The sequence below is a fragment of the Myxine glutinosa genome, chromosome 11 (genome assembly GCF_964187855.1).
Source record: "Myxine glutinosa chromosome 11, kmMyxGlut1.1, whole genome shotgun sequence".
Lineage (NCBI taxonomy): Eukaryota > Metazoa > Chordata > Myxini > Myxiniformes > Myxinidae > Myxine > Myxine glutinosa.
This window is the reverse complement of record NC_136271.1, coordinates 13,977,367-13,998,829: the sequence shown is the minus strand read 5'-3', so window position 1 is coordinate 13,998,829 and position 21,463 is coordinate 13,977,367. Positions and strand designations below refer to the sequence as shown.

Sequence of the window (21,463 nt, the reverse complement as noted above, 5' to 3'; positions counted from 1 at the left end):
CCATAGACCATGTCTTGTCCAATGCTAAGGACCCTTGTCTTCTTCACCCAACCAGTTTCAGACATCTCACTTTCGTCAAACTCAGCATCGACACTACTTTGGCCTCCAAGCAAGATATTCACAAACATGAGTACAGATGGTGGTACACTTGCCAACTCTGCTTTTTCGCTTACATCGCAACCTTCGAATGCAGGATGTGACATGATATCACTGCGGAGTTGCAGAGCAACGTGCACTAAAGACAGAAAATGATCATCCTGTTGTCTAAATATGGGAATATAGTCTGCACTGTTCTGACCGCACACCATTTCTGAAAGAGGTATGTGACTGAAATGTCGTGGAAGAAGCAAAGTTTGTTTCTCTGAAGGCGCCAAATTTCTTAGCACAAGAAATTCATAAATGTCCCCAATGCAATTCGACAAAGTTTCTTTAAAAGTCCCCAGTCTACTAAGATACGATGTAGGAATTGTGCCGTCGCACTCACTGGCTAACTCTTTGTACCTCTCGAACACTGCAGATAGTTCAAATACGTGCCCTTTCTCAGCAGAGTGACGCAGCTCTTGACACAACCATGATATCGCCATGTCTGCTGATTTGCTTTCAGTTTCCGCCCTTTTGACATCCCTAAAGAATTTACTAAGACAGTTAACATGGTAACATGCCTCAGCTGAGATTAAATCATTCTCATTTGCAGTACGGACTAAGATGTTATGTACAAATTTAGCTTTTTCCGTAATTTCATTACTCATTTTGAAGGTTGTGACACGACTTGTCTTCTGCTTCTTGTCAAAGTTCTGGCAGAACATACACAATGTCCAGTTCATCTTAGTAGTACTACTGCGTAAAAACGGACATGCTTCAGCCGAAACACTCTTTCTTTCAGGATCTTTTTCGTTTTTCGATTGTTCCTTGGCTAGCTTAGCATTTATTTTCCCCTTGTGTGTGTATGCAGAGTAACATAGCTTATGCCATTTAAGTTTGGGGAGACTTTCTGGAGGCTCTGCAAAGAGAGTCGAAAGCCTGTCCACGGCTGATCGAAATTCATAGTGTCTAAGTTTGCATCGGAGCTCGGTCGCCTCTCTGATGGCAGCAATACCCTGGTTTGTCTGGTTGAAAATCGTATCTTTGACCTGGCTAGTTCCCTGACAAATGATACAAAGTTCAAACGACACATCCTCACGCTGTCGCTTGAGGCTGGCAATAGGTTCCATGGTTGGCCTGAGGGGAGAAACAGAAACCAAACTAAGCACCAGGCACGCATGTTCTGACCATGAAAACTACAACGTTGTATGATATACTGCAACAGCCCTTAAATGATCGAATAAGCGCAGGCAGTGTTGGCCCGGGTTTTAATCTTATTCTCAAAGACACAAAGTAAAGCTTCTTCAAGACAAAACATCTAACCGATATCACTAATTCATTAGTGGTAGATGCATTAGGCACTCATCGTCAATGCCCATGCCCTGCCTGTCTTTTTGCTACTGTTAGGTAAATGTACATGTATGTAGGCCTGCCTATGATGTGAGATGTCAAGCATACATTACACATTTGTATGTACATGTATCTCACCAAAGAAGAATGCATTCCTTTACTTTCATTTGATTTTATATTTCATTTTTTAACAATCTTAAAAAGACCCTTACCTGTACTCCTGAAATGTTTAATGCCTGATGCCTAGGGTACGAACTAGATGGCTTATGCTAGGCTATTAGATTCATTCTTCATCATTAAGGGTCTATTGAAGAACACCCTGCTCTGTCTGAATGGAAATGATTTGACAAACATGGCAAATGCATTGGGGTCAGAAAGATGAAGCCACTTTCACTGTTGAGTGAAAGGGATGGTTTCAAGTGCAAGTAACTGTTACGTCATTGCAAGACTTTCGCACTCATTGACCTTTGACCTATGTTGTTTACCGGTGACATTTAGATTCTGTCTTTATAAAATCTATCTCTAGACCATCAATAGGAGCATAAAAACTCTGCCCCATTGTGCATTTAGAGGTTAAACTGCAAGCAAATTACGCAAAAACTAATTGTCGCCCCTTACAGAGATAAAGGCAAATGAGCATAGATGTGTCCTCACGTTTTCCTTTAAAAATAAGATTTTGAAAAGCTTTAGCAACCTTACTAGACAAAATATTGTAAAATAATTGAAATGTACAGATAGGGGATGTAAAATAAAGCATTTTTTCAAAAAAATTGAATTTTGCACTCATTGACCTTTGACCTTGATTAGTGACCTAATTACGCATTTTTGGGCTTGGCAAACAACAGATTCATATTCAGCATGAAAAACTACCCCAGAAAAAGTGGTTTGTTTGCTTTTACTCAAAAATGCCTCAATCATTCTATAAAGGCACATTTTCAGATTTTTTGACTAGGCTATGGGTTCATACTCGTCTTCTCTCAGAACTCGTCAACTCTCATCAAGCGCCTCTCCCATAGAACTCTCAACTCTCAACAAAACCCCGAGCTCATAACTTCACTGACTTTCACAAGCGCCTCTCCCATAACTCACACCCCGAGCTCATAACTTCACTGACTTTCACAAGCGCCTCTCCCATAACTCACACCCCGAGCTCATAACTGAGGTCGGGGGCTTCGCGCCACGGGTTTTATTGCCACGCCCTTCGCCCTCTCGAATGTTCCAACCACGCCCTGTGACACAGTGCCGCAGCCACTCCTTTTGAGCCCTGATTGGCGGCTCACGCTTACTGTCTGCTTCTCCGCTGTCCTCATTCGGTCTTGCCTCGATTTGCCAGGCCTGCCTCGTGTTAATTCGCGCCAAAAAGCCAAAGGCGACATAAGGAGGCGTAAGGCGGCAAAAGGCAATAGAGGCGGCATAAGGCAATTAAGGACCTACTCTCATTATTCTACTCAACGCAAACCTAATACAGGAAAAGGACTATGCTCACACATACTAAGAAATAACTGCACTATCGCGAGGCTACATGTTGTAGTGTGACTAAACTATGAGGGGGAAATTTAACCTTTATTGTACAAACTCAAAACCGTAACAATATATATATGCGTCCAGCGCGTGTAGCGATATATGCATATATATATATATATTATATATATATATATATATATATATATATATATATATATATATATATATATATATATATATATATACTCGTGTAAATACATATGCATATATATGTATATATATATACATATATACATATATATATATATATATACATATACACACACACACACACACACACACACACACACACACACACACACACACACACACACACACACACACACACACACACACACACACACACACACACACACACACACGTGTGCTTTGCAGTTTATCAAGGGATTCTAAATTTGTGCGTTCAGATTGCGGGAGCAGCGTTAAGATCAATAGCTTTATCAGACGAGCTGTCAAAATTAAAAGTAGAATTTTAAAACTATGTTTATGTTTAGGGCGCTGCTTAAACAAAATGTAGCATATGAAAAATGCTATAATAGAGATGCTGATGACCTTTGGTCTTTTTCCTGCACAAGAAAGTGGAGAGAACAGACAATAATAAGGGATTGTGCTATGCAGTGCTACACGCCTGCCATTGAATGGTTCGATATAATGGCAAAGTGCAGACTGACAATTGGCAGACTCACTCGCACCCCCTTTGCAGCCCTCTCTGTTCTCCACCCACCCTCCTCAAATCTTGCATTCCCGCCTTGAACCCCGAATGTCAAACACCCCGGCCAACTTTCGAGTTCAGCCATGACCTGAACTTGGGACAAGCAGCAGAATTTGTTCAGGCAGTCTCTCTGTTTATTATGTTACCTCCTCTGTTAAATTTTCTCTGAGGAAATGCCAAGATTAGTTTCAAAGTGAAGCCGCTCTGCTTGTCAAACAAATGCAGTCACAGGCTTGGGCTCTTCCCATCCGCATCACATGGTTCCATCTGTATTGGCACAGTGCTTTCAGTGGGCCTGACGAGTGGCGTTGTTTGCTCTGCTCGCAGCCAAGTGACCTCATCCACAAAGACGTCGGACTTGCTGCATGTGACATGTACCGTTCCACAGTATTGGGTGAGAGATGTGGTTACCATGCAATTGCAAAAATTTGGATTTCGAATTTGGATATTATCATCACATCATTACTGAAAGATAAATTTAAAGGGAATACACATTAGGCAGATGTAGAAATTTTAAAAAGGTGGTTCAGATCAGATTTATAGAATACAGCATTAATGCATAATAACATGTTCACGTGAGAGCGAGAAGGTGGAAGGAGGGGGGACACAGGGGCTACACGAGCTGGACGCAGGCACAAACTCTCAATCACAGAAGTGGAAGGGAAAACTGGGGAAGAAACAGAAATGAAACTGATTTTTTGGAGAGGAGAATGAGGGAGGTGTGGGAGGAAACCCTATAACCTGGAAACACGGAAAGAGGTGGGCTTAGGGAGGGTTAACGAGGGTAGAAAAGATTGTGGGTACAGATAGAGGATGACCTGAGATGGTGGTGAACAGCTGTCTTGAGATTCACTGGGCGGAAGAATGACATCGCTTTTTTTCTCCATTATCTTTTACTTTGGAATAAAAGTGGGGAGGGATGTCTGGACCCTCCACCATCAGTCCACATATATAGGGTAGGGCAATTCTGTTGATTATAGAGCAAGAGATGCTTCTATTACAAACACCATTTAGCCAATGTCCAGAAATGGAGGGACCATTACAAGGACGTTACATGATGGGCTTGGAAATAGGTGAGGGCAGGATGGCCAAGAGGAAAAGCGAGGACTTCAAATTGTATGAAACAGAACTGGTAAAAAGCTTTCAAAGGTCAAGGGCCACGGCACGAGAATGCAAGTTGAAGAGGTTACAGCTAGGTATGACAGGTATTATATGTGCTCTGAGCTTTCAATATGAAATAACAAAATAAATGCACAAACTGGTGAGGGCCAAGGGAAAAAACACCGAAAGAAGGGGATAGATTTTTTTTTTTGAGAAAATTGACAAATTGTTGCAAATGTTTCAAAAGTAAGGCGTGCAATAAAGTATGTATTTGAAAAGGTTAAAGTCAAGACAAGTAGTGTATACGAAGATAACAGAAAGCTTGATGGTTAACCCAACGAGCTGAGCTTCAGTATAATGTTTATGTCGTGTGGGCCAAGGTTCAAATCCCCAATCCACTGGGAGAGGAATGGCAAACCACCTGGTGTATTTCTCTGCTTGTTTTTTGCAAAAAAAAGATGCTCCGGAAACATCATTGTGATATGGTGATGGATGATGCATTCCTTCCTGGGTAGTACAAATGAAGAAAGCAAGTGTAATTTTATCAACCTGCCTAATGATTCAATCACTGGAAGCAACTGGGGGTGGCCCAGATGGGGAGGGGTCATCATAGTGTGGGAAGTGGGGCAAATGTAATGCCCGTGGATAGAAATACCCCCCCCCCCCCCCCCCCCCCACATTCCAGCAGGGGTCAGTAAACTATATACACCGGGCCACATGCACAGGTGAAAGTCACAAGTCGTCTCCCCATCCTCTTGGGGGAGGGGAGAGGTGTGAAGGGGAATGTTTTTCATTCCTGTGATCTGAACCTTGACATCCCGAACACATATGCAAAACTTGATGGAGATCAGCGAAGCCAGTTTTCAATTCTATAATGTTCAGACATTAATTTATATATATATATATACTAACAGAAGTACCCGGCGACTTACCGGGCGGGGGAGAGTGGGATAGGGGTGGGAGAGGGTGGAGGGGGGGAAGGGGGATGGGGGGGGGAGAGGGTGGAGGGGGGGAAGGGGGAGGTGGGGGGGGGGGGGGGAAGGGGTTTGGGAGGAAAGGGGAGAGGAGGGAGGGGGGAAGTATCTTTTTTTATCAAACTTTTTTAATCAAACAACTTTTTTTATCAAACCAAACTATCTTTTTTTTACTCTACCTGCCTGTCTGGCAGTCGAACACAATTGAAAATCATTCCAAACATGAAACTCACTGTTTTTACTGACATCATAAAGGACACAAACAGGCACGAATAACTAATGTGACGCGCTATATACGGTGGTGTAAAAGACACTGCAACAAAAGGTGGAAAATTCCAGAATTAATTTATTTACACAACTTTCACGATAAATTTTTTGTTTAAATTGAAGTACACACGGAAACACTGCATGGGGTATCATGTTCTATCAACCCCTTCGTTTATTTCGTACTTGACATGCTTTCATATTTTTTTAAATTGCTGCAAAATAATCACAGTGATGTTGAGATTCTGTTCAACGATGCGTGCATGAACACCGCTACAAATAAGTGAGGGTTCCAAATGAGTAGAATGCGCTGTTCCGATTCATTCTCCAGAAATGAATCAGCGATTAATTGTGCATGTGTGATTAAAGTACAAAATAATTAATTGGGGAGACAGCTATGACTCCCTCCCCTACCTCCCCCTCACTAACCATGCCACCTCCTTCGTGGTCTGCTTCACACATCATTCTTCCATCCCCACCCTCTTACCCCTATGTCTGCTTCCAAATCTCTTTTACCTTTTTCTCCATGTTCCTCCCTCATTCTCATACCCTATCTTTCCATCGAATTTTCCTCTCCAGCTTTCTTTTCTTATCAGTCTTATTCCGTCTGGCCACTCTGCCATAAAGCCCAGATCGGTGGAGTGTTGCAGTGATGGTTGTCCTTCTGGAAGTTTCTCCCATCTCCACACAGGATCTCTGGAGCTCAGCCAGAGTGACCATCGGGTTCTTGGTCACCTCTTTTACAAAGGCAACCCTCTTATGGTTAAACTGCCAAAATCAAGACTCTCTGCTCACCTTCACTCCTTCATTCCTCTTTTCTCCCGCCTCTGGAACAAACTCCCTCACTCTCTTCAATCCCACTCCACCCTCCAGGTCTTTAAAACAGCTGTTCACCACCATCTCTTATCTTCCCCCATCCAAAACCTTGATCTTTTCTACCGCCGCTAATTTCACCCCAATTCAACTTTTTTGAAATACCAACTTCTGTCCTGGAAGTCCTTGGTGTCCTTGTGTTTTATACTTCTCCCACCCAGACCCCCTTCCCACGCCTCCTCCCCCAAGCCCTCTCCCTCCTCTCCAATGTTGTGTTTGTGTGCTTCCCCTTCTCTCCCCATCTTGTCTTCTGCTCCCTCTTTTTGTTTGTCTGGTTGATTTGTTTGTGAAATAAATGTTAGCTCTTTCACGAGCCTCGATTCAGTATACAAAAAAAGAAGAAAAAAAAGGCCCTTCTCCCCCTGTTGCTCAGTTTGGCCGGGCGGCCAGCTCTAGGAAGAGTCCTGGTTGTTCCAAACTTCTTCCATTTAAGAATTATGGAGGCCACTGTGCTCTTGGGAACCTTCAATGCAGCAGAGATTTTTTTGTAGGCTTCCCCAGATCTGTGCCTCGACACAATCCTGTCTCTGAGCTCTGCAGGCAGTTCCTTCGACCTCATGGCTTGGTTTTTGCTCTGATATGCATTGTCAGCTGTGAGACCTTATATAGACAGGTGTGTGCCTTTCCAAATCATGTCCAATCAATTAAATTTACCACAGGTGGACTCCAATCAAGGTGTAGAAACATCTCAAAGATGATCAAGAGAAATGGGAGGCACCTGAGCTAAATTTCAAGTGTCATAGCAAAGCGTCTGAATACTTATGTCAATGTGATATTTCAGTTTTTCTTTTTAATAAATTTGTAAAACTTTCTAAAATCCTGTTTTCTCTTTGTCATTATGGGGTATTGAGTGTACATTGATGAGGGAAAAAATGAATTTAAACGATTTCGACATAAGGCTGCAACATAACAAAATGTGAAAAAAGTGAAGGGGTCTGAATACTTTCTGAATGCACTGTATCTGCTTATCTACTGATATAATATATTGTCCTTCAATGCATCATTCTTGTGCGAAACGTAGATTTAACGCAATTTTTGGAAATATGTCGAAAAGTGCAATACTTAATCCAAACTGAAACGCGAAGTTAATGTTATTAACGTTTTATCTCAGGAGCAAAAACTGTTTACAAATACTCTGCTCTGTGTGGAATGAATGTTTGTGCTTAGTTTCTTCATCACGTGCAACGTCTATTATTGCCAGGCGTTGCAAAAAATGTTTCCAGAAAGGCCAGCCATACAATCTAATGAGTGTTTTTGTGTTTCAGATTGCATGAACATGGGTGCCAAAGCTCAGCTAACGCCAGAAAAAAGACAGGCAATTGTAACTTTGAGAAAAGCAGGCCATGAAACAAGCAAACAACACTATCGGCAAGCGAGTTCACTCTTATCACAGGAAGAATAAACCGCAACACTGCAGCAAAATCCAGCAGCAGCGCTCTAAAGTGGAGAACAATTTTGGCATGCAAGCCTTTTTTCGATCAGAGGAAGAACCTGACACACAGCTGGTGGCAAAGATAAAAAGAATGGCACTCATCCTGCAGAACGTTTCCTTTTGGCTAGAGAGAAAGAAGTCAAAAACTATTGTCATTATGATACACTTTGTCCTGAAACATCCAGCTGGGGACATCTATTTATTTCTATTTAAGAATAAGTACTTTTCAGTGAAGCTAACAGGTGGTTTTACACTCTGCTTGACTCGGCGAGGAGTGATGTGTTCAGCAGGTTCGACATAGGATTGAAAAGAGAAATTCATTCAACATGTTGTATACAGATGCAGTACAGGTTCAGTTGGTACACAAGCAATTCATAACACACACCATACATACATGCTAAGGGAGGTGGATACATTGAGACCCGGTTGATCTCTGTTCCATCTCCTGAGGCCCACCCACGTGTGGGGTAACATCTTGCATGCATACACACATACGCCGCGCGCACGCACGCACGCACGCACACACGCACACACACACACACACACACACACACACACACACACACACATACACACACACACACACACACTTTTAACTCAGAAGTTTCCAGATTGTTGATTACACAACCAACAAACTTATTATATTAATGTAATCATGTAATTATGTCCGGTCCATCTCTACGTAGATTATGTGTAGAGTTCTGGTTACCTGATCTTGTGAAAGATATGTACTGCATTACAAATACATAGCATCCAAAGTATGCAATATGCATGCCTGTTGAAATGATAACAGATTGGTTTGGAATCATTGTTTTCTTTCAAACACCGTCACTCACCAAGAATGAACCGAGGAGTGTTGTAATATTTAGCGATATTCCCAGTGTTTGAATGCTTTATCACGGTGAAGTAAAAAATACTACTTTGAGTGGTTTCTGTGACAGATCTGAGAGTGGAGGTAGATTAATCGTTTGTACCCATGGTTATTAATGTGCTGCGGCCTAGACTTGTATCGTTTGCTACATTAAGTGAGTCTTTTTGGCACATCCTCTCTCTTTCTTTGTTTGTTCTCTCTTTGTCGTTAATCACCCCTTTGCTCTTCAGCATCGGTCTGCTCAACATTAAATGTCTGGATCTTGTGTACGGTAGTTTAAATGTATTCTAAGCTATTAAATAATCCCTGACAAGGTAAAGAAAATTGAATGAATTTGATTGTTGCATTACACGCTGGGGTGTAACCCCCAAAAGGATGTCAATTCCAAGTTCTACACAAAGAGAATAAACCAGTAACAAGTAGATTGGCAGGTTATTGGGTGTTTCAGGAGCGCCTTGCATTAGAATATATAAGAGGAATCGAATATTTAACGAAAGAAAGGGAGACGTCAAATTTCTCGTTGCTGCCACGCGGTGTCAAAATTTGATTAGATCAGTGCAAGGTGGGTTTGGTTCTACTTGGTGCGGCACGGTGAAGTGCAAAGACATTCACCGGAGGGTGCAGGGAAACGCTGAGCTGGCAGCGAGGTCGGTCACCGAATGAGTCAGCAAAGCGCCGAGCTTGTAGCCACAGGCGCGAGAGGACGTCGAGCAAGCACAAGACCTGGCAGCTAGCCAGGCTGGCATGGGCCGTGCCCGGCCAACCGTGGGTGCAGACCCAGCAAAGTGGCCTTTTAGTAGCCCGGTGACTACACTGCTATTATGGGCTCTCCATCTGTCGAGCTGGCCATTTGATTGTTTGTTTAATCGCCTTGTTTTAGCTTACACGAGTGCACGGAGGCTGCACGAGACGCCGACCGAAGGGCGGCTACAAGGGACGACGGGCCCCGTCTGCTGCTCCACAGAAGAAGCTGCTCCACAGAGAGGCTGCACATGCAGAGGGAAGCATCTCGAGGTCAACATAAACTTCTGCTAAAAGGCAGACTGAACAAAACTGAATTAACAGAGGTATCTTACAAAATCCTATTATCATGCGCAGGTTAAGGAAGCAAGGTGCTGGAGGTTGTAATGAAAGACCGATGTGCGGTGAGCAAATAGCAAAACAAGAGTGACAAAACACAGCACAATGGCTCCATTAAGAAGTACCAGAATCTGAACAGGATAATCCGTAGCTTCATGTGTTTGACGAATATGAAAAGAATGAAAGCAAAAACGCCGGCCTCGTCCAGAAGCCATTGCATTGTGTACAACGCCACAACAAGACCTTGTAAAGCTTGGCTTAATTGTCAGCTTACGAAAGCCAAGAGTCAACCACATTTCGGCACCACCAACACGCGTGGCAATGCAGGGTGAAAAAGAAAAGGTGATGATGTTCGATACTTCTGGCGAGAAGGAAAAGGCCAAGGCAAAACAAAAACAGACAATGGAAAATCCATTTACACGACCTCAGCAAAGCTTTGTTGGACAGCAAAGGAAACTGCTTTTATAGCACGGCCCAAAATCAGCTCACGGTGGGCCTTCTGAGGTGGTAGCCAAAGCGCCGACCAGATGCGAGCCGTAAATCAGCCGCCCCTTCAATTCATCCAATGGAAATATTTTGCTAATCACGCCAAAGTGCCACTAGAAAGAGACAAAGGCCCATCGTTCAGTCTGTGTGGCCTTGTACGCGGGGAGGGGAAAAGCCCTCACAATTGATTGCCACAAGCGGCCCCTAAAGCACCGTGACGCTTTAATTTAATTTGCCAATAAAATATGGAAATGCGGCTGCCACTTTAGTGGGTGAGCATTCAGATGGACTGGGTGGCCGAAGCAACGGAGCAACTAAATAGGAGATTCGCTGAAACAAGATTTCACGACCCGCTGTTGTCTTTCAATACTGACATCACAAATTGAATTAGTTTGTCTGATCTTCTAAGGATGTGTGCCACAAAGAACTGCTTTCGTTTTGTTACCTAGGAATCACTGTTATCAAATAATAAGGCTCACTAGAACGGCCCGAGATGAAACGTCGATGCCATTCTTACTCGTACGTTGCATGCAAGCCGTGGCAATATTATATATATGTATTAAGTAATGACTTGCGGTTGGGATTAAAATCAAATGAATCCATTTAGAGTTCTCCAATCTTTAATGAGCAAATAAACAACTGTTGCTGATCGAAACGTCAAGCAGTTGTTTATTTGCTCATTAAAGGTTGGAGAACTCAAAATTGATTCATTTGATATATATATATATATATATATATATATATATATATATATATATATATATATATATATATATATATATATATATATATATATCTTTATATCTTTATATATGCAATTATATGTATATATATAAATATATATATATGCAAACCACCAGCAAACGTATATATATATGCAATTCGTAACTGGCTTTACACAGCACTCTCAGAGTGGTCAACTGCATTCTTCAAATGCAAAACATGCTATTCGAGTTGTGGTTGATATTGCTGACATATCTGCTGCTGCAGCAAAGGAGCACTTAAATGGCCGTTGACAGCAACGGCACACACAATCTTCACGGTCACATATCTCTGCACAGATAAATTAAGCTCGTTGCATTTCCTGAGGGATGCACGGATGAATATTCTTGTGTGTGTACCTGGTTATCGGGGTGCGTGATGGTGAAGTATCCAACACAAATGATGACCTCGTGCAACAACGGGTTGCTGGACTGTTGGGAACAGTGCCAGAGGAGGGAGCTTGCGATGTGACGGAACGCCAGCGTCAGGCCCTCCGCGCCAACTACTGCCTGGCATGAGCACACGCCATCACGGATCAACACGTGGGCCGGGCACACCGCATCACAGAGTACCGCGTGACCAGAGCACACTGGATCACTCACCGGCAGCGTGGCACTATCGTAGAGAATCACTCAGCAGGAGCACGACATGAGCACACATCATCATTCACCAGTAGAGTGACACAAGCACACAATGTCACTCACCAACAACATTACATGAGCCCACGGCCTCATTTATCAGCATTATTCCCAAGAACAACGGTGAAACAGCAAGGCCGCCCGCACTAGTCACAAAAGCGTGTTCATAACAACTTTTGATACGTCCGTTTAATTTCTCTCTGGTTTTACTTTCAACGGAAGTTCTTTCCTGTTGTGCCTGTGGTGAGGGGATGGCGTCACCTGACTTTCAAACGTATCATTAATTCTTAAGGAGACAAAAATGTTTCACTATTCATCCGATTCATATCAATCATACAACATAAGAAAGCTAGGACGATAAAACATTCAGAAGTAAGTCACTCGGGCCAGGGGTGCAGCTGTATCCTGATGGTCCGAACACTTCCAATGGCTAATTAAATGGCTCACAGCTATGGTGACTTCAAATGCTTCCATTAGACGTGAGGTCATAAACAGTAATCAAACTCCTCTGTGTTTAAATAAATGTGCAATGCATCTTGGTCTCTCTAGTTGGTTTAATAAATGCACAGCAGGACTCCACTTGGCTGACCTACATCCCACTCCCAGAGAAAATGAGCTTCGATACACTTCACATTATTATGATACTTGGACAAATGAAGGATGGCAATACAATCTGCCTGAAAATGGCAGCAAGATGGATTTCCTTGAAACCAACTGAAAAGAAACACCGATGTGGGACAACATTTCAAGGGAAACCAAGTTGGAAGGTCTTCCTTTGTTCTTCAAGATCCTTGGTTATTCAATTTCATCATAGTTACCGAATATAAAAATGTACAAATTCCCTTGGTCTCACATATATACCTTGGGTCCTCTATACCTGTTGAGGCACAAACGTTTCAAGAACGCTCCAAGAAATCCAGACTGGAATTGAGGATTTCTTCTGATGAATCAGTTTTTATGTATATAAGGTCGGGCTCGTTGAGGAGCTGGAACACAGAACGGATCATGACCCAACAGAACAACAAGAACAGGAGAAAGATAGAGAGTGAGGTGGGGAACACTCCACAGCAGGGTTGAGGGACAAAATAGAGGGAAACTTGGAGAAATAAGGTACGTGGGAAAGAACCAGGGCTAGGAGTGGACTCAGGGTGAATAAGATGGATGCAACCATAAACTCTTAATCATAGAAGTGAAACGAAAATCTGGAAACCTGGAAAGAGATGGACTTGGGGAGGGTTAATGGGGATCGAAAAGATCGTGGTTGTGGATGGGGAATGACCTAAGGTGGTGGTGAACAGGTGCCTTGAAGTCATGGAGGCTTCAAGGTAGCTGTTCACCACCATAGAATGAAATTGAAGAGATTGTGGAAGTTGATTCCACAGGTGGGGATAAAAGAGGAACAAATGAGTGGAGGTGAGCAGTAAGTCTGGATTTTGGGAGGGCTACAGCAGACCACACACCCCTACAGAAACCTGGAGGGGGGCAGAGCATGGAGAGGGTGGAAGATGAGAAAAGAGGTGGTAGATAGAAGACAAGAAAGGAGGGGTGGGAGGAGAGTGGGGGGGGGGGGGGCGGGGCGGGGGGAGGGGGTTGATAGAAGACCAGAAAGGAGTCCATAGAGAGAAGAGCCTGAAAGGAGGTGATAGATAGAACACCAAAAAGGAGGTGATAGATAGAACACCAAAAAGGAGGTGATAGATAGAACACCAAAAAGGAGGTGATAGATAGAACACCAAAAAGGAGGTGATAGATAGAACACCAAAAAGGAGGTGACAGATAGAACACCAAAAAGGAGGTGATAGATAGAAGGAGAGAAAGGAGGTGGTAGATAGAAGGCTAAAAAGGAGGCGGTAGATAGAAGGAGTGAAAGGAGGTGGTAGATAGAAGGAGTGAAAGGAGGTGGTAGATAGAAGGCTAAAAAGGAGACGGTAGATAGAAGGAGTGAAAGGAGGTGGTGGATAGATCAGAAAGGAGGTGGTAGTTAGAAGATCAGAAAGGAGGTGGTAGATAGAAGGCTAAAAAGGAGGCGGTAGATAGAAGGAGTGAAAGGAGGTGGAGGATAGAAGGCTAAAAAGGAGGCGGTAGATAGAAGGCTAAAAAGGAGACGGTAGATAGAAGGAGTGAAAGGAGGTGGAGGATAGAAGGCTAAAAAGGAGGCGGTAGATAGAAGGAGAGAAAGGAGGTGGAGGATAAAATGCTAAAAAGGAGGTGGTAGATAGAAGGAGTGAAAGGAGGTGGAGGATAGAAGGCTAAAAAGGAGGTGGTAGATAGAAGGCTAAAAAGGAGATGGTAGATAGAAGGAGTGAAAGGAGGTGGAGGATAGAAGGCTAAAAAGGAGGCGGTAGATAGAAGGAGAGAAAGGAGGTGGAGGATAGAAGGCTAAAAAGGAGGCGGTAGATAGAAGGAGTGAAAGGAGGTGGTGGATAGATCAGAAAGGAGGTGGTAGATAGAAGATCAGAAAGGAGGTGGTAGATAGAAGGCTAAAAAGGAGGCGGTAGATAGAAGGAGTGAAAGGAGGTGGAGGATAGAAGGCTAAAAAGGAGGCGGTAGATAGAAGGAGTGAAAGGAGGTGGTGGATAGATCAGAAAGGAGGTGGTAGATAGAAGATCAGAAAGGATGTGGTAGATAGAAGGCTAAAAAGGAGGCGGTAGATAGAAGGAGTGAAAGGAGGTGGAGGATAGAAGGCTAAAAAGGAGGTGGTAGATAGAAGGCTAAAAAGGAGATGGTAGATAGAAGGAGTGAAAGGAGGTGGAGGATAGAAGGATAAAAAGGAGGCGGTAGATAGAAGGCTAAAAAGGAGGCGGTAGATAGGAGAGAAAGGAGGTGGAGGATAGAAGGCTAAAAAGGAGGCGGTAGATAGAAGGAGTGAAAGGAGGTGGTGGATAGATCAGAAAGGAGGTGGTAGATAGAAGATCAGAAAGGAGGTGGTAGATAGAAGGCTAAAAAGGAGGCGGTAGATAGAAGGAGAGAAAGGAGGTGGAGGATAGAAGGCTAAAAAGGAGGCGGTAGATAGAAGGAGTGAAAGGAGGTGGTGGATAGATCAGAAAGGAGGTGGTAGATAGAAGATCAGAAAGGAGGTGGTAGATAGAAGATCAGAAAGGAGGTGGTAGATAGAAGGCTAAAAAGGAGGCAGTAGATAGAAGGAGTGAAAGGAGGTGGAGGATAGAAGGCTAAAAAGGAGGTGGTAGATAGAAGGCTAAAAAGGAGATGGTAGATAGAAGGAGTGAAAGGAGGTGGAGGATAGAAGGATAAAAAGGAGGCGGTAGATAGAAGGCTAAAAAGGAGACGGTAGATAGAAGGAGTGAAAGGAGGTGGAGGATAGAAGGTTAAAAAGGAGGCGGTAGATAGAAGGCTAAAAAGGAGACGGCAGATAGAAGGAGTGAAAGGAGGTGGAGGATAGAAGGCTAAAAAGGAGGCGGAAGATAGAAGGAGTGAAAGGAGGTGGAGGATAGAAGGCTAAAAAGGAGGCGGTAGATAGAAGGAGTGAAAGGAGGTGGAGGATAGAAGGCTAAAAAGGAGGCGGTAGATAGAAGGCAAAAAAGGAGGTGGTAGATAGAAGGAGTGGTGAAAGGAGGCGGTAGATAGAAGGCTAAAAAGGAGGCGGTAGTTGAAGGCTAAAAAGGAGGTGGTAGATAGAAGGAGTGAAAGGAGGCGGTAGATAGAAGGCTAAAAAGGAGGCGGTAGATAGAAGGCTAAAAAGGAGGTGGTAGATAGAAGGAGTGAAAGGAGGTGGAGGATAGAAGGCTAAAAAGGAGGCGGTAGATAGAAGGAGAGAAAGGAGGTGGAGGATAGAAGGCCAGAAAGAAGGTGGTAGAAGTTTCTTGTTACATCATCCCTTTCATATTGAACTTTGTCAGCAAGATACGCTGCACCAGGTGTACTTTAACCTGTAACTCTCAGATCGTATTTTTCATGCCCGGAAAAGCACAAGAACCGTAGGATGGCCAAACAAGAGTGCAGCTTTTATTTAGGCAAGAACATGACTTCCATGCAGGTATTAGGTGGTGATGATAAACCAGCTGTTCGGTGGTTTACAGGAACTGCGGCGCAAGTGCAGCAACCTTCCTCAAGTCCGTCTGCATAATTATTCAAAGATTTTGAATTTGTATCATTAAATTTGTACTTTTCATTTTGTATTTCCTTGTTTCAAAGTTCCGGTTTCACCGCTGCTCTGGCCAAATCCACAGACCGTCTCTGTGCTGTATTTGACATGAATTTCAAATAGTCTTCATCATCAATTATTGTGTGCGTTTCTACAATTATTTAGAATACCAAGTTGTATATTTGTACATCCTGCCATATGAATAAAACCATCATAAAGACAAATACAGTGAAACCTTGACTTACGAGTGCACCAACTTACGAGTTTTCCGAGATACGAGCCGTCGCTCGGGCGGTTTTTCGCTTTGTGATGCGAGCCGAGATCTGAGTTACGAGCGAGCGAGCTTGGATATAAAACACGCAATCGTCGAAAAACATGAGCGAGGTGTGCGTGTTGTCGACTTGGCGAGGCAGTACGATCGTAGTACTTCTACGATATGTTCGATTTTGAAGCAGAAGGAGTCGATAAAAGCTATAACGCCAGCCAAGGGCGTTAAGATTATTTCAAAGCTCCGGACCTCTGTCCATGAAGAGATGGAGAAGTTGATGTTTGTGTGGTTGATGGAGAAGCAGCTCGCAGGAGATACCGTGACCGAGAGCATCATCTGTGAGAAGGCACGAGACATTTACGGGGATTTGGTGCAGCAGACGGCGGGAACATCAACGGACGAGGCATCGGAAGTCATTCAAAGCCAGTCGGGGATGGTTTGATAATTTTAAGAAGAGGACCGGCATTCACTCCGTCGTCAGGCATGGTGAGGCAGCAAGCTCGGATGTGAAGGCAGCTGAAGATTTTATTATAACTTTTGCCGAACTGATAGAAGCCGAAGGATACATCCCCCAGCAAATCTTCAACTGTGACGAGACAGGGCTCTTCTGGAAAAAGATGCCTAGGAGGACGTATATAACGGCAGAGGAGAAGAGCATGCCAGGCCACAACTTGTTCAGAGTGCCGGTGATAGCTCGCCTTCTCTTTGTGGAAGACACGGTGAGATCCTTAACATCCAACAACTATGGGACGCAAACGGGGCGCCCAGTTTAGCGGTACACACATTGATGAATCACCTGCCTGTGATTCACCCATGACAGGTTATAGCTGGGTCGGGATTCAAACCCAGGCTGGACAGTTTAGAGTCAAGTGTGCGTACCTCCAGTCCAGGCCATCCTGCCAACTTGTATGCTGCATACAGGTGAAATATAAAGCGCGAGATATTTTTATATATACTGTATATTAAAAAAAAAATTGGTGTGGTTTTTGGGGAGCTGGAACGGATTAATAGCATTTCAATGCATTTTAATGGGGAAATTTAATTTGAGAAACGAGCAAATTGAGTTACGAGCTCGGTCACAGAACGAATTAAACTCGTAAGTCAAGGTTTCACTGTATTTGTCAAATATGAATGATCAGCAGACTGCACCTGCTTTTCAGAAAATGACAACGACATTTCAAGAACATATTCATTCGTATTGCACTTCATTAAAAAGAGATCTGTTCTGAGGCCTGACTGACACTCCTGTTTTAAGACATTTCTCAGGTATTCAGTTGCATTTTAAGTGAAAGCAAATACAATTGACCAGTAATGGGCACAATAGAACATGGAAATTACAGCAGGTAACTGCAGAAAATGCATGATTCAACGTCGTGATTGGTCAAAGTGATGAAAAGCTACATCGAGGCCTTATGAGGAACAAAATGGATGTGCATAGAGTTTCATTGCAAAGTGTTTTGTCACACAATATTTGAATACAATTTAAGTGGATAGGTGAAAGAGGGCAAGTGTGAGGGAGACAGACAGACATAAACAGAGGAGGGCACAGCGAGGGATAGAAGGGCAGACATGTACAGCGATGGAGGAGGAGGAAAAGAGAGAGAGGGGGATGGAGGGGCAAAGAAAGAGGGAGGGAGATGGAGGGGTAAAGCGAGAGGGAGGGGGAAAAGGAGGAGTAAACCGAGAGGGGGGGGGCGGATGGAGGAGGGGTAAAGAGAGAGGGAGGATGGGGGGGGGGGAACAGAGGAGGGGTAAAGACAGAGAGGGGAGAAAGGGAAGAGAGGAAAAGAGAGGGAGGGAGATGGAGGGGTAAAGAGAGAGGAGGGGGAGGGAGGAGTAAGGAAAGAGGGGGGGGGGAGATGGAGGGGGTAAAGAGAGTGGTGATGGAGGGGTAAAGAGAGAGGGATGGAAGGGTAAAGAGAGGGGGATGGAGGAAAGAGAAAAGGAGGGGAAAAGGGAGAGGGCGAGAGAGCAAGAGGGCGAGAGAGCGAGAGGGCGCGAGAGCGAGAGGGCGCGAGAGCGAGCGAGAAAGAGAGAGAAAGAGAGAGAAACAGAGAGAGAGAGAGAGAGAGAGAGCGAGAGAGCGAGAGAGCGAGAGAGAGAGAGGGCTTTAGAGGTTGGGGTATGTGGAGGGTGGAGGTGGAGGTTCGGGGTATATCAAATACTCCCTCACCCAAAACCAAAAAATACATTTAACCAAGAGAAGCACCTGTTGATGTAAAGCGATAGTGACCATTCATGAAAAGGTCAGATCAATGAAAACAAAGAACCAAACATACAAGGTTAAGCCCATATTGATTTCAAGTTAAGCGGAGATGTCTAATTGGATTGGCGATTGTTACAAAACGTACAATATTTTACATTGGGGGGGGGGGGGGGGGAGGGAGGGAAGACCCGGGGATGACCATGCTGCCCGTGGTGTCCGTGAATGAAGGCAGCCCCCGAGGTTTCTAATGCAGCATGTCCAATATTAATGTCTGTCGCCTTGGCGCCAGCTGGGTATTTTCACGTCATTAGCAAGCATCGTGTGACAGCAACGATTTTGACAAATGCAGCAAAATTGCCCATATTTTCACACGTCAAATATCAGTCATAGAGTCTGTATCCTGTGAACAACCAAGTGACACCAGTATTCCAAGAAAACGCCCTGCATCTCCTTATCCCACCACATTTCAATTCAAGATAACCGGACCAAATCCTTTGTTTAATGCAAAAATAAAGGCCAAAAGTAAAATCGGAAAATCCGAGTCGTGTGCATCCGCACGTTCGCACTCGATTTGAATGCCGATGTATCGGTGGGGAATTCTCCACAGCGAAAATCTGAAATGTCTCCTTTTATAAAAGCCAAGGTGTATTGCCATCCGTAAACAGAATGATCTCGAGGATTTAGCGAGGGGTTTTTTTGTGAAACGAGGAGTAAATAAATAAATAAACCGTGCGGTGCGCCGTGGTATCAATTGCACCCCAGGAGGAAAAAGTGCTGAAAATTGCACCAAAATGGCAGTCATTGAAGCAACCACCGTTGCAATAGACAAAATTGCAAGCGGCCATTTGGATGATTCGGCACCGTTTGTCCTCACAAAATGGCTGCCCGAGTCACTTTGACACGTTGGTGCAGAAAATTTCAATTCTGTTTGGCTCGCACAACGCTCCGGCATCATTCTATCTTGATAAAGTCAAAGGGGTTTGGCGTAACTTGTACGAGTATTTCATCCAAATGTCCAACGGTCAGACAGCCAAACAATGAACGACAATCCAAATTGTATCTGATCCCGCGCATAACATTAAATGTTCAGTTTTCTGACTAACACTCAAACTGATGACCTCACAACTTCCTCATGGAAAAGAGATAACACAACACAAATTCAATGAAGTGCTTCATTTCTAGATCCGATTTGGCCAATCCTCTGCTTTGTAATAGTGAATATTAAGTTTTAACCGGAAGCCCTCAAGAGGTATCCTCAAAAGTTCATGATATCGATGATAATGATCATTTATTTAATCGAACGTAATAATAAATAAATAAATACAGAACTGCTGCCATCAAGCTCAGGGATTTGTTAAGGTTGGCAGGACTTGTTGGAAATGGGGAACTTTATTTTGCATCGCAACTTCGTAGCAGATGGTGCTGCTATAACCAGTTTGTTGTAACAGTTACTGTGGAAATGTCAAAAGTGGGCTTGCATGCTGCAGGACTTGGGCCTGCATCAACGGCGAGAAAGCGACTGCAGATGTGGTTACAAGTACGTCCATAAACCTCGCGTGGAGGAATAAAATGAGAGCGGATATATGGAGCATAACATAATAATCATTGGAATCTACCGCGATGAAGCTAACTCTGAGGGCCTTTCACTTCCTCACCGCAGGCAGGTTGGTGGTCTTTCTGTCTTCTACCGAACTCCTCTCCGGCCTTGCTCCCCCAGCTCTCTCTGGGCTCTGTCCCCCGAAATATTCCTACAGGTCGCACAAGATCTGCCAGCAACCCTCTGATGGTTAAACTGCCAAAATCTCGGCTCTCTGCTCACCTTCACGCCTTCATTCCTCTTTTGTCCCGCCTCTGGAACAAACTCCCCCACTCCCTTCAATCCCACTCCTCCCTCCAGGTTTTTAAAACAGCTGTTCACCACCATCTCTTATCTTCCCCCATCCAAAACCTTGATCTTTTCTACCCCCGCTAATTTCACCCCAGATCCATTTTTTTGAAATAACAATTTCTTTCCTGGAAGTCGTTGGTGTCCTTGTTTTTTTATACTTCTCCCACTCCCCCCCCCCCCCCCCCCTTCCCACGCATCCTCCCCCCAAGCCCTCTCCCTCTCGCAGATCTCTCGATGTGGTTACAAGCAGATGTCGAGAGGGGTCTCAAATGTTTCAAGAGGGGTCTCAAATGCTCTCAAATGTTGTGTTTGTGCTTCCCCTTCTCTCCCCATCTTGTCTACCGTTCCCCTTATTATATGTTTTGTGTGTCTCATTTTTTTGTGTGTTAAATGTTAGCTCTTTCACGAGCCTCGATCCTGTATACAAAAAAAAACAAAAAAAAAAACGCTCGACACTGAGAGCTATCCCACAAAAAAGGTTAGGGGATTTGATAGGGGATGATCCTACTTGGAAAGCAGCGAGGTCTAGAAGTGCGAAGTTGTTGAGTAGGCGAATACCCAGCAGTGCAAGCTGAAGAGGAGGCTCAGCAAAGGCAGGTGGATCCTCAGGGCCAGCGGTGCGGCCGTGCAGGAGCGTACAATACAGGAGGTTCAGCACACCGATGGCCTCAGAACTCTGCAGAACCACTCCTAGGCCTGTAATGTCACTCGCATTCCCAGATCTGCCGGCCAACGACGACGCATGAAAAAACAAAAAAGAGGGAATCAAGATGATGCATATGGTGAGCCACTTTCTTTACTTGACATTAATTTACTGCAAACATGTGCATGGCACAAGGAAGTACAGTATT

General features: G+C 44.0%; 1 protein-coding gene across 1 annotated transcript in view; it reads right to left on the bottom strand.

The window, feature by feature from the left end:
• SCAPER (S-phase cyclin A associated protein in the ER) overlaps positions 1 to 21,463 on the bottom strand; it is a gene marked incomplete in the record, with an annotated part of 462,313 nt that overhangs the window by 59,082 nt on the left and 381,768 nt on the right. Inside the window, 2 exon segments of the mRNA XM_078786405.1 lie at positions 11,870 to 12,019; positions 21,121 to 21,334. Of these exon segments, the coding sequence (XP_078642531.1) occupies positions 11,870 to 12,019; positions 21,121 to 21,334 (364 nt within the window).